Source organism: Myripristis murdjan, chromosome 19 (genome assembly GCF_902150065.1).
Source record: "Myripristis murdjan chromosome 19, fMyrMur1.1, whole genome shotgun sequence".
Taxonomy (NCBI): Eukaryota; Metazoa; Chordata; class Actinopteri; order Holocentriformes; family Holocentridae; genus Myripristis; species Myripristis murdjan.
This window is the reverse complement of record NC_043998.1, coordinates 15,296,069-15,311,272: the sequence shown is the minus strand read 5'-3', so window position 1 is coordinate 15,311,272 and position 15,204 is coordinate 15,296,069. Positions and strand designations below refer to the sequence as shown.

The 15,204-nt window shown below is 41.7% G+C and overlaps 2 protein-coding genes across 4 annotated transcripts in view; one reads left to right on the top strand and one right to left on the bottom strand.

The window, feature by feature from the left end:
- The first annotated feature begins 71 nt into the window (after positions 1–71).
- On the top strand, positions 72–5,530 carry sar1aa (secretion associated, Ras related GTPase 1Aa). Of its 2 annotated transcripts, none has more exons than XM_030077794.1 (7): positions 72–181; positions 707–779; positions 880–999; positions 1,215–1,280; positions 2,489–2,592; positions 2,731–2,862; positions 3,006–5,530. In XM_030077794.1, the coding sequence occupies exons 2-7, from the start codon at positions 722–724 to the stop codon at positions 3,120–3,122; spliced, it is 597 nt and encodes a 198-aa protein (XP_029933654.1). In that variant the 5' UTR covers positions 72–181; positions 707–721; the 3' UTR covers positions 3,123–5,530. The 2 variants fall into 2 exon arrangements, with proteins under 2 accessions (XP_029933654.1, XP_029933655.1); XM_030077795.1 differs by lacking the exon at positions 72–181 and adding an exon at positions 503–527.
- A 1,505-nt stretch (positions 5,531–7,035) lies between these two features.
- The window catches only part of LOC115377512 (testican-2), a 30,606-nt gene continuing 22,437 nt past the window's right edge, over positions 7,036–15,204 (bottom strand). For both annotated transcript variants that reach the window (XM_030077313.1, XM_030077314.1), the window contains 8 exons: positions 14,978–15,092; positions 13,287–13,395; positions 12,617–12,731; positions 11,736–11,855; positions 11,313–11,531; positions 9,878–9,940; positions 8,337–8,474; positions 7,036–8,198 (listed from right to left, as the gene is read on the bottom strand). In XM_030077313.1, coding sequence (XP_029933173.1) covers positions 8,059–8,198; positions 8,337–8,474; positions 9,878–9,940; positions 11,313–11,531; positions 11,736–11,855; positions 12,617–12,731; positions 13,287–13,395; positions 14,978–15,092 — 1,019 coding nt within the window. In that variant the 3' untranslated portion in view covers positions 7,036–8,058. The remainder of the gene's footprint in view (positions 8,199–8,336; positions 8,475–9,877; positions 9,941–11,312; positions 11,532–11,735; positions 11,856–12,616; positions 12,732–13,286; positions 13,396–14,977; positions 15,093–15,204) is intronic.

The window sequence follows — 15,204 nt, the reverse complement described above, 5'->3', positions numbered from 1 at the left end:
CTGTTATAAAAACGGTGTAGTGTAAGGGATGTGTATCACCGGTTGGTACCTTGTCGGGCGCGCGGGGCCGCTGCAGCGCCGTCGCTGCACCTGCTGCGTGCGGAGGAATCCCTCCGACACCGACTGTCTGTTTCCAAGGATACCACTGTTAGCTTGCTAGCGGGCCGGTCAGCGCCGTCAGGTACGTTAGTTACGGTTTGACAGCAATGTTGACGTAAGAATACAGCAAATATCTTGCGCCATCGATATGTCTTGGTGATGAGTCGGGCTGCAGTGTTTAGTTTGTCAGATGTCACCCTGTCCCAGATGAGGCCAGACTCCAGAAAGTGCCGACGGTTTAGTTAGCGAGCCTGCTAACGTTAGCTCGCTGCTAGCCAGTGTCATCTAATGTCAAGTTAGTTAACGCTAGCGAGGTTATAACACGCTAGTTGCCGTTGCCTTTCTCCAACATTACCTGTGTAGGACTCAAGTTTGGGATGTGTCTGGTTTAGTAAGCTAACATTTCGGCAGCTTAGTTAGACTGCCAGGTTAGTTTTGTGAGTTTTAATGAACAGTTAATCTTGCTAACAATTAACATAGCTAACCGCTAGCCACCTAGTACATAATACAGGTGCAGGTGGGATAATAAGGCTGTACCGCCGTGATGCTAGACACGATTTAGCTATTTCCAGAAATTTTCACCTCTGTGTTCCTTCTCTTGTTCCAGGCAAAGACCACCGAGATGTCATTCATTTTTGATTGGATTTACAGGGGGTTTAGTGGTGTTCTACAGTTCTTAGGTAAGCATGAGCTGTCATTCATTAAGGGCTGGAAAGGATTTCCTCCCCCAGGATTGGTGACAAGTTCTGATCTCTTTGTGAAATATTATACGTTACTCAGGTCTATACAAAAAGACTGGGAAGCTGGTTTTCCTGGGCCTGGACAACGCTGGTAAAACAACACTCCTGCACATGTTGAAAGATGACCGACTCGGACAGCATGTGCCAACACTACATCCTAGTAAGCAGCTTCACATAGTAATGAAAGATCCTGGGTAGATGGGTGCATATGTGGGTTTGGGTCAACCTTTGTGTAAATTTAGCAGTTGCACCTATTTACACTACAGCATATTAGAATATAGGCTGTACTGTCCTGTCATGTGTTGCAGATGTGACTATATTATACTTGTGTTGTCAGTATGAAAGTCAAACAGTGAAAATGATTTTTTCCCAAAGCATCTGAAGAGTTGACAATTGCTGGCATGACATTTACCACATTCGATCTCGGAGGACATGTACAAGGTGAGACCATTCTGCTGTACAGTAGCTTGTGATTTTTTTTTTTTTTTTTTGCCAGTAGTGACACACTGTAACAGTGACTGTCAGCAAATTGCTTGCATGGAACAGTGCTCATCAGGACACTGAATGTGTTGAATGTCAACTCAAAAGCACAATGATTGTACATCAGTGTTGGCAGCCTGGTTGAAAGTACTGTGCCACATTGGTATCAAATTCAATTTTTTAATTATTTGGTCTTAAAAGCCATTAAATACTAAAGGAATTTGCAATGATGAGGTTTTGATTGACAACATTAGTCTTTTATGTAATTTCATTTCTGGATCTAATTTGGTTGGTCGACATGAGCTCTTCTGCATCAGAGGCAACATTGTTACTGCTGAACCTCATAAAGCCTTTATGCTCACCTGTTACTCATACCTGTTGGGAAATTTCCTATTGTAGATTAACCCAACTCACTTTATACCCACCTGTCATAGATACATGTAGAAGAAAGACAATCTCTGTACATGCTTGGGGCTGGGTATCATTTAGAAAGTTTTGAAACCAGTACCAACACCCTGACTTTGCTACCGATAACAATACTTTTTCTGATACTAATTATATAAAATCTTGTTATAAAATCAATTTTGTAATGTGTCTGGGTGTAATGTAATGTTTTTCCTGTGTAATGTTACACAGCCAATCACCAGCATTATTAGATCTCAGTACAAGTGTGCTGCATGCTTACTGGCTCTGTGACGCTGATGGGATTTATTCCTTAGGTATTGAAATTTGCTACTGAACTACATATGTTACCAAATTCTGGTACCATGACATGATACTCGATAGTACTGAGGCAATTCAGTCAGTGCCATAAAAATATCTCTGTTCAGTGCCCAGCCCTATACTTACCTCTCCCAAGATCTGTGGGAAAAAGTAATGTTTTATTCCAGTAGCACCTTGCTATTTAACCTAAAGAAAGCTGTTATAATGAACAATGTGAAGAATATCTGGTTAATAACCTACCATATTACTACGTAAAACATACCTCCACATTGAATGAAACTACTTTATGCTGCTTTATACTTACCTGCAAGGCTTATTTAAATAAGAGAAAGATTTTCTTTGCCCAGAAATCAGTCCTATATTTTGTTAAAATTTGTATTAAAATTTGGTACAAGACATGCTATTTCCAAATGACGGTAACTCCCTGTGTTTTTACATGTCTGTAGCAAGAAGAGTGTGGAAGAACTACCTGCCGGCTGTGAATGGAGTTGTTTTTCTCGTAGACTGTGCAGATCATGATAGACTTACAGAATCCAAGACCGAACTTGATGTAAGATTAAACATCAGCATAACCATTACATGTCATTTCAACAGCACAGTACTGCCAGTTGTTACATTGGAGTATTGACAGTGCTGTGTATCAGAAAGGCCGCTTCCCTAACTGTGCTTTCTGCCATCCTGTTTCTAGGCTCTCCTAGCAGATGAGACCATTGTGAATGTGCCCGTGTTGGTGCTGGGTAATAAGATTGACCGTCCGGAGGCCATTAGTGAAGGAGGCCTGAGAGGGGCTTTTGCTCTCGATGGCCAGGTTACTGGAAAGGTAAGCATGCCATCACTGACACTGTCTCTGAAATCGCAGTGATCAGATGTAATTTGTGTGTGCGGGTGCCGGGTGGCTGGTGATCGTTTTCCTAAATGATGATTACCACATGGCCATCACAGCCGTTATCCATTTGTCTGTAGGGCAATGTCTCTCTGAAGGAGCTGAACGTCCGGCCGCTGGAGGTTTTCATGTGCAGCGTATTGAAAAAACAAGGCTACGGGGAAGGTTTCAGATGGCTATCGCAGTACATTGACTGACTTGTGGGAGGACTGCACCCTCACCAAAAGGGATTTTTTCTGGCAAGTTTTCTTCATAGTTGACAAGAAATCTCTGTCCTTACAGCATCCATGGAAAGACGTGAAGGCCTTGATCAATCTGTCCAAATTTCACATTATTTAATTGCGAGACTAAATACGTTCTCATATTACTTACAGCATTTAGTCAGGTTTTAAAGGTTTCTATGCAAACTTTTAAAAATGGTTCATGGTGAACTGTGCTAAGTAAGTGTATGTTATTAATGTGACATTACTTGAGTTATAGAATTCTCTGGCCTGTTGTTAATTAGAGTGTATTTGAGAAGTTACATTATACTTGGTCACAATACATGAGCGATAGTATATGTTCAAGGAAGAATGTAGAAATGCACTTTGAATGTATTATTTATTAGAGAATGGACCAAGTGCTGCAGTTGGAATTATTATTAGGCAGTGAGTGTTGACAAATTAAAGACTAAGGATGATTGTGGTGGTAGTCCACTGGCTATTGTACATCGGATTAAGATGGTTGACTTTAGATTATAAGAAGATTAATTTGACAAATGACTCCATGAAAAAGAAAGTAATACAAAGGATTAATTTTAGGTCATTTTATCCGATGATATATAGCCACTGCCTTCAAAGCACTTGGCCAAAGATGTATTCCTATCTTTGCTAATGACTTTGGGATTAGTGGAAAGAGACAGTGTGCTTCAACAAAAGATTTCTTCCATGAGGAGCGCTGAGCCAAAATAATGTCAGATCCCTTGGAAGGAACCTAAAAACGAGGGAAAAGATAGCAAATCCCACAAACGACGGCAAAGATGCAGGAGTAGTTGCACTGCGCTTCAGTTTTGTTTGTTGTTTTTTGGCACACATAAAAAAAGACACTTGTGTCTTTTCTACTGAGTCAGTTTGAACACCCCACTGTAGAGTGTACTGTGATTAATGTGCTGCTCCATCTTTTCAGTTTCTAGATGTAATTGTCTTGTTTTCTTATGGTATAACAGTTGCATATTGAAACATCATCTCAATTATATGTGCACCCAAAGTGATTTTATGTGTTTCAATGAAAGCAGCTTAGCTGAAATGTGCTTGTATTGACCAAAATTATTTCAAGTATTGTGGAAGTTTTTTTAACTTTGGGATGTTTAGGATACGAGGATAAGCACTTATTTTGATGGCTGCCCAAGTTTAATTATATCATTAAGGTAATCATTATACGTTGCCCTTAAAATGGCTCCAAGCAATAAAGTAGAATGACCATCTGTTTTGGAGAATAAATGACCTCATTCAACAGAATTTTGTAGTAGTAGAGAGAGTGGTTTTAACCATTTTCTCTGCCACTAACAGATTCATCTTTATCACAAGACTGTAGTTTCATCTCTCAGAAAGCTCTGGCTGCAGGATGGAAACCATTTTTATGTGCTCATGTATTTATTCATTCGCACGTGGAACTACTTCCGTAATTACTAACAAGTAATGCATTGAATTCAGTGTCTTTTATCTTGGCTTAATATTTGTTAGTCTTAATTGAATTAAGGTCCAGTGTGAAGCTGCGGTGTTGTAGATATCAGGGTAGGATTTTTGCTTGTTTTTTATTGACTGGAAATGCTTGGCATCTAATGCAGTATTTATTTTAAACTTTGTGGAATTTTACACAGCAGCCTGATATAGGATAGCCATTGTTTGTTTACTTTTTGTTGTTATTAGAATCAAAGTAATATTCCAATTTTGGTTAAGTGCTTGATGAAGTTAGTGTAGCTTTCTGTAATATACAATGAATATTTAATCAGTGTTCAGACCGTCAGTGTCCAGCCCTTACAGGTTTGAAGTGCTGCAAGCTCTGTACTTTTTGACTGTCTGAAAAGATATGAGAGTGCACTTGCAACAGTTGTGTCACCATGTAAACTGATATTCCTGTATTATTCCATATTCTTGAGTATTTTCCATTTTTGAGTTGATGTGTGTTAACAGCAATCCACTGTTTACAACAACCTAGGAAAAAAATCATATCCGGATTATGAGAAACACAAATATAGTAGCTGGGAGACAGAAGCCTGTTAATTTTGTTTTTTAAATTCCATTTATAGATTCCCGCACCCCATGTTTCCATGGTAATATTTTGAATATTCAGTTTTTTGTGTTTTCAGGGATATTTGTGATCTGGATATGAAGGCACATAACCATTTTTCTATAAACAGGGACCATACTTACAGGAATACTGTATGCATGTGAACACAGATAACTTGTCCTTCAGTGTTATGCACCAGTGTCTCTGAACCACTGTAAATAATGTATAATACAGATGTAAACATTTGTACAGTTCATGCACATGAACTGGCAGCATGAATTACTGGAGTTATTTATAACTGACTGTATTCATGTGAGTAAAACAATATTTTCAACAATTCTCTGTGCAAGTGGTTTTCACTTTATGACAACATAAACACAAGGAGGATTAGGTCCATGATCCATATCCTGGATTTTTAAAATACTGATGTATTACATACAACTCAGCCTTAATTGTATAATCTGTAATAGGCATGCACATTTTTTGTTTTTATTCCCAATATCAGTCTCTTTGTTCAGCATTTGAAAGGGACATCAGTTTTATTAAGCACTGCATTGCTTCTTCCACAGGTTTGACACAAATGATGCTGGCAAGTGGCACTTTGAGCCTTTACATTATTTAAGCCCCTGTATTGTGGTTTTCTCATAATAGATGAAGGACAAAACTAAGTCAGCCTCCGCTGCATGCTTGAGGCCTGACACAGAAGTAGTCAAGTGTGAATGACAGCAGGGAGGAGAGTCATTTCAGGTACCTGCTGACAGATGACACGCAGATACAGCAAGAATGACATTTTCCGCAGTGAAATTGCAGTTTTTCCTAATTTCACACGCCCTTTAATTAATGGAGTCATATGCCAGAAAAAATAATAAAAAATATATATATATTTTACATTCAGCAGTCAGCCCATTGCTGTAATTTGCTCCTCTTGCATCAGGTGGCAGCTGAGTACCAAAAATAATCCCATCCACAGCTTATTCCCTTGTCAGATATGTCAGAACCTCCACTTTTTTGTCTATTCTGCTGGAGTTTGCATGACGTTAGATTAGTATGATGAAAATGTAGCAGATAAACTCCCTGGTAAGCACAATGTGCAGTGAAAGCTGCTGTGATGAGGCTCACTTTAGCAGCCCTGGTTGATCAGTATTTCCAGCAGCAGACCAGGGGACTGAAAGGTCATGATGGATTCTCAACAAAAGAAGAATTTGGGCTCACTTTCCTAGGTTATGGTTTAAACACACTTTAATCCATGCAGTGTAAGACAGAATGGTTTAAGTGCAATAACCTGATAGGTAGAAGCCTAAAAACACTCACAAGCTCTGTTTTAAATGCACCTCAGTCCATGCAATGTAAGCTAGGCTGATTCTAAAGTGCTATAATCTGATGGGCTGTAGCCCAAAAACAGGGACAATTCTATTGCTCAAAATCAGTTCTTGGCTCACAGGCTAAATTTGAAATTGTGGATCCCCAGGGGAAAAAAGAAAAGCTCTGCAGCAGGTGATACATGGCCCTCCTGGCCACCCTCCTACATTGAGGACAATCATGCACCAACAAACCTGGCCTTATCTGGTGAATTCAGACTCATTTAATTTCCCTTAGGGCACCGTCCTCTTCTCATTATCTCGTCACATGATTGCAAAAATACTCATCATTAAATATCCAAGGAAAAAGTGTGCAGCTTGGTGGCATACTAGCTACAAGCTCAATCTAATTTTCTCCCTTGTTGCTAATTTTCTTCCCAGAATTAGTTGAAAGAGATTCAGAGATACTTGACCTTAATGCATAAATGTGGAGGAACGAGTAATGTATGTGTAACAGATAGGTAAAATAAGAACAGGAGACAGCTTGGCCCCATTGCCTTTAATAGTAAAGTGCTCAGCCTAGAAGTACATTCTTGTTCACTAACATGCAATACTAAAAACAACCAAATGTCTGGCCTACTGATAGCATGGATGAAGAAATGGCGACGATTTTTCTCATTAAAAAAAACCCAAAAGATTTCAGTGGGAATTCAAGTATACACACAGAACTTCAAGTAACGCACACACTGATAAACACAAAAAATACAGTTTCAAGTAGCATACTCAGAATATAACATTGTGGCACATTCTTTGACGTGATCTTTGAGTTAGCGGTTGGAAAGAGGAAGCGACGAGTGGTTTCTAGGTGCCATTTGGGACAATAAAGTACATTCTACTGGTTTTTCCATGAAAGTAATCCGACAGGAAATTCAAAGTTCTGTATCGTGTCTATCCACTTAATTGATAAAGTGTTTTGTTTTAAAAACTGTTTAGAGCTGTGCACACTGATACACCTTTTTCGTAAAGGTAGCTTCGAACCTTGGGAATCCGGACAGATCAGAATCAGAATCAGAATCCTCTAAGTGTTGACAGGATTTATATACACAATCTGTCACGAGACACACAACCACATTGCACTGAGCTGTTCTGAATTCAGATCTCTAGTCATTCCAGTGGGACAGTGGCTCTAATAGTCAAGCAATTGTTCACAATGGAAAATTAATCTCTATATGCATAGATGAGAGTTGGACAGATAGGACTCGGGATGGGTCTAATACCTATGGCGCAGAAGTAGTCAGTGGGTCCTGCTTCCCAGGACGGCGAAAACATAAAGCTCGGTTGCTCATAAAACAGGGAAAAGAATGAAGCAATACACATATCTAAGACAAAAAACTGGTCATCTCATCACTGGACCTGCCCGGCACCACAGATCCCAATGGGATGATACACATTTCCATGCCTCCCCAGCACATATCCCAAAATCCTTTGCTGTTAGGAGAGAGAGAGCCATCCCCCCCGTGTGGTTTAGGCCAGCAGCTGTGTTTGGGCTCTCTGTTTGGGCTCAGTCCTACCAGATGTATCCTCCATCGTCTGCCTCGCCCTCCTCTTCTTCTTCCACCTCCTCCCCGTTGTCCTCCGCCTCCTTCTCCTCTTCATCCTCCCACCCAACCCCGCTGCCGAAATCTCCAGAATACCCCACCACGTCATCTGGAAAGGAGAGACATTACTGATAACAGGCTCCGTCACACGGTTTCATCTATTTGCAAGAGGGTGATTTTCGAACGGGTTGCGGCTGTTATTTCCAACAGTGGGAGCAATTGATGTTCACCAAATCCCCTCTCTTACCGCAGTCGGGGTTGCCATGGATTCTGGAGCCCATCATCTCGCCGCCATACTGGTCAACGCACCAGCACTCTCCTCGGCTCTGGTCACACTGCAGCTTCCTGTAGTAGCCGTCTTCATCGCAGCTGGGAATGTACATCCCTGCAAGGATCAAGCACGCGCACATGCACCTAGCTGTTAAATATTTATACCCTCGGTGCACATAGCTGCCTCACACTGATGCTGGAGATAAGTGCGGCATAAATGAGAATGCCGGTATGCCTTAGTGAACCTGTGATGAGAGATAAGACCCTCAGTCAGGCCAGAAAAAGGAGCTCTTTGGGCAAAGAATAACACAAACAGGGGCCTGCTGTTTGTTTCAGGCAATTGGTACATGGACAGAGGATGTGTATTCATATGTTGGCTGAGCGTATGTTTTCTTATGCTGTGAGAGTGGCATGTAAAAATGTAGTGACAGCCTGGTGACAGAGCTCCACTGTTCCAGCCTCCCCGAGGACACTCTTGTCAAATCCGACTGCAACTTAGCATTCGTTGTGAAGTGATGTTCTCTAACACCCACCGCCCCCTTTCCATGAAAACTAGAGAAAGCACAAGGAATGAGACATGTGGGCTTCAAGGATGGTAGAACATATCTCAGATTTTTGAGCTGAGGACGGGGGGAAAAAAAGTGGTGTATATTGAGTATGCCTGTTAGATAGCACGGGGCGCTCAGAGAGCCCAGGAGCCAAGCGGCTGCTTTAGCCTTGCTCTTTCCCAAAGCCAGCGCTGCCCCTTAATCCCCCAGGCTGATTAGGGTCTAATCCCAGCCGTGTGCTTGTGATCTGTTTAATGAGCCTCCTCCAGCCACTTGCCTGCTGCTCCAAGGCACCTTGTTACACAAGTGCACCCCGGCACACAGAGCAGCGGCGCAGGCACACGTCAGGGAGACAGCGCGCGGCTAACTAGTTGGTGTGGTGTGGCCACAGCATTACCAAGGAAAAGATCTGAAGTGATGCACACGTTTTTATATGCAATCCTGAAATCTCCATTTTAACAAGTCATTCTGTCTCATATTCAGTGTGAAAATCTTAAAACAAGTGAAAAATCTGCCAGTGGGATGAGGTAATCCCACTTGTTTCCGGTGCAGTTTCAGGAATTTTTCTGGGAACAAGTATAAATATGCTGAAACTAGACAGACTGGGGCGGATAATTAATCTCACTATCAAGAAGATGTCACTTGATTCAAGGAAATTCTGGAAACAGGTTGATGAGCACTGGAAACAAGTGAGATTGTCTCATCCAACTGGCAGATTTTTTTTGTTTGTTTGAAGAAAAAGATTTTGACACTGAATATGAAACGAAATGACTGGTGAAGATGAAGATTTTTTGCAGTGAAGTCATTCCTACACAAGCGCTGAGACATCATGTGTCTGAACTGGTGCATGCACATGACAAAAACACAAAATTGTGCCGCATAGCAGCGACAAGCCGATTCTAGGCCAGACACCAAAATCAGATTCACCTTGTACTTTAAATTTGTGCTATGGGAGATGCTCTGTATTTACCTGGCTTCTTTTTGGCCACCTCCTGCACTTGGATCCTCTCCAGCTCGGCTAGGCACGGTGGCTCTGTGAGAATAAAGCAGGAAAAGTGATGACAGGCAATACCTAGAACTCCTCTCCCAAACTTTGTCTCAATCAATGCTCTTCATAATTACACTTTTTGCCCATATTGATTTGTTTAAGAAATCTTATATTTCATTCCCTCAGAGCGTTATTGATTGTCAAGAGCTTAGTGAAAGAGGGTACGGATGCGGTCCAAGAATTACAGAGAATGAACTGGTTTTCTTTGAGAGAAACAAAAAGATAAACACTTTCCACTACCACAGTGGTAACCCATCCCTAATCATCCCAGCTTTTTAAAGGAATGTTTCTGTCTGGCTGCTTGCCTCTGACAGATTGTGTATGCTCAAATGTATGGATGAATTCACAGGACATCGTGACCGACAGTTCTCATCAAGTCTCTGATGAGACTTCTTTGTCAAGTCCTTCACGAAGAAAAACGGCTCATATATTGCCTGTCATCACTTTCTATATATATATAATATGACCTCAAGTTCCAATTCGTCATCATGATGCCATAATTTCTACTTTACAGTCCAGTGGTGAAGCATGAATTTATTTCAAGTACGCCCTGAAGAACACAAATATCACCAGCTAATAATGAATCATTTGTAAAGGGAGCAATGTCATCAATGGCATGCTTTTGCTGGGTTAGATATCTTATCAATGATGTAATCTGCATGTGATTAAGGTAACTCCCTTGATTAAATTCTGTCATTGAATGTATCCATAGTGAGTTAAGCAAAGGTCCCATGGTGCCACTGTGGCAAAGGCTTTAACTGTACGTAGTGGAAATAGCACTGTCAGTACAGTTAATTAACATCCTTTGAGATAGCTGCTCATTTTAAATCTTACTGCACATAAAGTCAACATAAATGTTAGGAACCTGAATTGAAAAATGAGTTTCATTAACAGGTGGATCTCTCAGGCACGACCAGCTATTTTTTTTTCATCATAATTTTGAAAGGATTTTGCCAGACATCACTTTACAGTACAGTGCAGCAACTCAACTGAGGAATTCCCGGTGATGGAAATTTTCCATGTCACCATGGAACTAGGGTAATCTGCTTTAAACTTTTATGCGCCCAACAAATGAAACAAGCTTTTCATTTTTTTCCTCTTGAAAAAGAGAAGTCTGCTCTCAATGGAAATTTCTTGTCAAAACAAAAATGTCAAATCAAACGAAAATCTGTTCAATATTAAAGAATATTTCAAACATTTACAGCAAAAAGATGTGGGGTATGCTCTCCACAACGCAACGGAAAGCAACGGTATTTTCTAGTGATGTAACCTCACTATTAATTCACCCGTTTATAATGTGGCTCAAAATAGATTCGGCTCTGCTGGCTGCTTCTGACAAAAAGATCCCTTTACTCACTTTCTCTCCAGAAGCAGAAGCACCACTCAGCCGTAGAGACCTTCCCATCCTTGTAGCTGTCGCAGGAGTTGAAGAAGGGCCGGATGCACACTTCGTATTTGTCCAGGTTGATGGCAGCCAGCTCCGCGTGGTCCAGATAGAGGTCACTGTTGGTGTCCAGTTTAGAGAACATCCAGCCAATGGAGTCCTTGCAGCTGGCAACCAGGCTCTTATCCAGCACTGTCAGACATATTGCACTTTCTCAATAAACGTCTGTGTGTTCCAAACGTGAGGAACGTATAGAAATTTTGAATTATGGATTCCCATTCCCAGAGAGTTTACTGTCTCCAGTACACTTCCCTGTACAGACAATTGAGTTGTACGTGTGAAGCCAGTAGATAATAAAGCAGCTTTGTGAGCGGAGCCGTCGCCCCTGGTTCTAACCTGAAGCTGTGCCAGCGCCGGGCTTGCCAGAGTTGTTCTGCTTTGCGTTTCCATGAAGGAGCTGGAACCAGTCTCTGAGGCGGTCGCCCAGGTCTGCCAGGTCCTGGCCGGTGCAGCTCTCTGAGGGGGAAAAACAGAATCCCAGCGTTCAAACCCCTGGCACACACTCAACAGCAATCTGACTCACCTACCCAAAGGCAGGCAGGGACTCAGTATTGCTTTATACCGTTCCCGCTGATGTACAAAGAACAGAGTGAAAAGCACAGCGTGAACGGCTGGGATTCCTCACTGTAAGGCTGACTCACTTAGCCAGTGAAATGTGTAGAGGTGCAGTATTATATTTTGACGCTGTGATTTATATGTGTATGATCTGCTAATCAAAGAAAACATAATTTTGCAATTAACTATAACACAGCAATTTGCTGTTATCCAATAGAAATCCGCTCTGGGTTGCAGGCTGAGTGCTTATTCCAGTCCACAGATGAAAAACAAGAGTAACATTTCATCTGTTTGATCAATTGGCATTTTCACATGCTCATGAGCCATGGACAATCAATACTGTTTGCCTGCAATGATAGATAGTGTACACTCTAAATGATTGAAAGACCATTTTAATTACAGTGGAGGTATTTGGCTAACCATAATCTTTGAAATTGGCAGCTATTGATTCCAAACACTGTATAGGGGGATTCTGTGAGGAAACTGGAGTCCTATAATCCTGTGCAGACCTCCATGGCATGCTATATATGGCCTGCAATGTAAGATAGCCTTCCTTATAGGATGCTGAGGCAAAACAGGAACAATATACACACAGACAGGCAGGTGAGCAATCCCAAAATTCAGATGCATCAATAATGGGGAGGTGAAGAAGAGGCACTTACCGTGCTTGGTCTCAGTGTTTGTGACAGGGATGGAGGCTGTGGCACAAGGGCAGAGGCCACTGCACTTAACACTCAGGTCTTTGCCTGTGAGGCAGGCTTGCTGCTCCAGCTTACACTGTCAGAGGAGAGGGAGAGAGAGAGAGAGAGAGAGAGAGAGAGAGAGGCTGAAGCATGGGTGCAGTTAAAATATTTATAGGGGTGACCGCAGAAAAAGAGATTGCTCATTCAGATGAGACACTGTGCTTGGTGAGAGTGAGCTGTCATTTTCCGCTGTCTTCTCATGCAAGGTCAAAATTAAAAACTATACATAAATCAATAAAGAATCCTGGCAGTGACCAGTGTACAGCGATGCCGCTCAAAGCTGCGTCAGTCATTAATCACACGGCCGCCTTCAGCCGGTGCACTTGTCCTCCTGCTAGCATTGATGAACCACGCTGCCCTGCTGCACTCGCATATATGTCAGCACAGCAGGAAACAGCACTTGACTGAACTCCTCTCATTATTTAAGATGATGACACGAGCACTTTCCATTTCTTTTCCAGATTTTATAGTGACAGAATACAGTAATAAAGCAAAAGAAAAATTATGTCCCCCAGACAGAGTGTAAGGAGAGATGCCAGAGTGTAATATGTACATACATATTATATATATATATATATATTTTTTTTACCTCAGAGGCGTAGTTGTGTCCATCTGAGCCACATACAGGTGAGGAGGCAGCCACAGGGCAAGGCTTGCAGCTGCTTTCATGAGCCTTCAGCTGCTCTGTCTGCTTGACTCTGGGTTGAAAGTAAAAAAAAAAAAAAACAGTTCAAGTTGCAGTGAGAGCACATTTTGGTTCCTTTTGAGAGGATCATTCAAAAGTGTTAGCGATATGATAGCAGTTAGGGAGAAAAAGGCAACTTTATTTGATGGGAAGGGTGCAGGGGGTGGGATTGTTTAAAAATAAAAGTGTAATATACAATTGACACATTTATTTAAAAAGGGCAATGCACATTAATCAATGCAACAAAAAACAGAAATGTGCCAGATTTAGCCATTTTAGCCCATTTTCTTCTACAGGGCAGCCTGATCGTGTGGAGGAGAAGTGATATCAGTGGTGTTATTGGTCAGAATTTTTATGTTTACCTTCTGCTACATGAAATAACCAGTTACCCATTGAAAATTTGTTTTATTTTTTGGTATAAATTCTCTATGTATGTAGAGTATGGTATGATAGAATGAGTTTAAAAGGTGGAAAAAAAAAATCCGTTTTCATTTTAGTACCATTTTAAACTTCACCAGACCAATTTATAACTCACAACTGACAGAATGATACTGCTGTGCCCCTGTATTATCTTATATCACATCCCTAAGACCTGCAAAAATGTGACAGCAAACCAAGACAATTATGTTAAGATCATAATTACCAGAGAGCCCTAATTTATCTGACATCATTTGGATGCACAGGCATGCATCAGTTGAACAGGCCCAATGAATTTCCACAGCGTGCTGTATTCTCATATGGTGACTGACTTCATATTCAGCGAGCGGCGGCGGCGTCAGGCGCTGGGGGTACGGCTGCTACTTAATGACGCTCGGGTGGTTTAGTATGCTTGCATTCGTGCTTATTACCCATTATTCCACACAGTGTCTCTCATCTCTGGTGTGACTCCGCAAATGAAGCTCTTTATTGAAAAAGATAAATGCCTTTCTCTACAGATAGACTTCACAGGTAGTAATAATTCACTCCATTAATTCTTTTCAGATTGCAACCCCGCTTGCTTCTTCTTCTTCTTTTTTTCTTTTTTTTTTTTTTTTTGTCAGCCAAAGTGGAATGAACGTCTGCAGGAATAGATAAGTGCTTCTTAGTCAGGTTTTACTGTCGAAAACTGAAAGGTGTCTGTGAGGGTAGGTGGTGTTTGACGCAATAACCCAAACTCCAATAATGCACTGTGTAGAATGCACTGTGATTCTGCGCTCTATGATGCACTTGTACCTGTGCCTTCCATCTGTAAGGCCCATCGTTGTGACTGCAAGCACAAGTATAGCAGCATAAGTGATGTCAGCCTTGGGTTTTACCACCTGCCATCCACCTACTTAATTAATCATAGCTCAGCACGAGTGTTGCAGCAGAAATGACATCACTCCTGACTCACTCGGCACTCCGTGGCACTGGATTTAATCAATAGTTCTCCAACCAGCCATTTCTTACTGACACACAGTTATCAGTTGTTGACAGCTACAACAAAGAAAGGCCTATCCGTGTGGCAGTCTTTAAAAACAGAGGGCACCATGGCTTGCAAATGCAAAGTAAGCCTCGGTCTGATAGTGAGACTGAAATAGCTTCATCAGGATGCTGCCAGGAAAGGCTCCACCTACCTGTGCTCCAGTTTCTTCCGATTGACACACATGGCCCTCTGGTAGCCCTGAGCAATGCACACCTTATGGCGGCTGCACTTCACCTTCTGGCACGGATCCTTGGTGGTATCCACAGCTGCGCGCACACACACACACACACACACACATGCATACACGCACACACAAAGCAGGTACGGCAACAACAAGTGAAATCCAGAGGCGTCAGTCACAGCTGCTGTGTTTTGGTT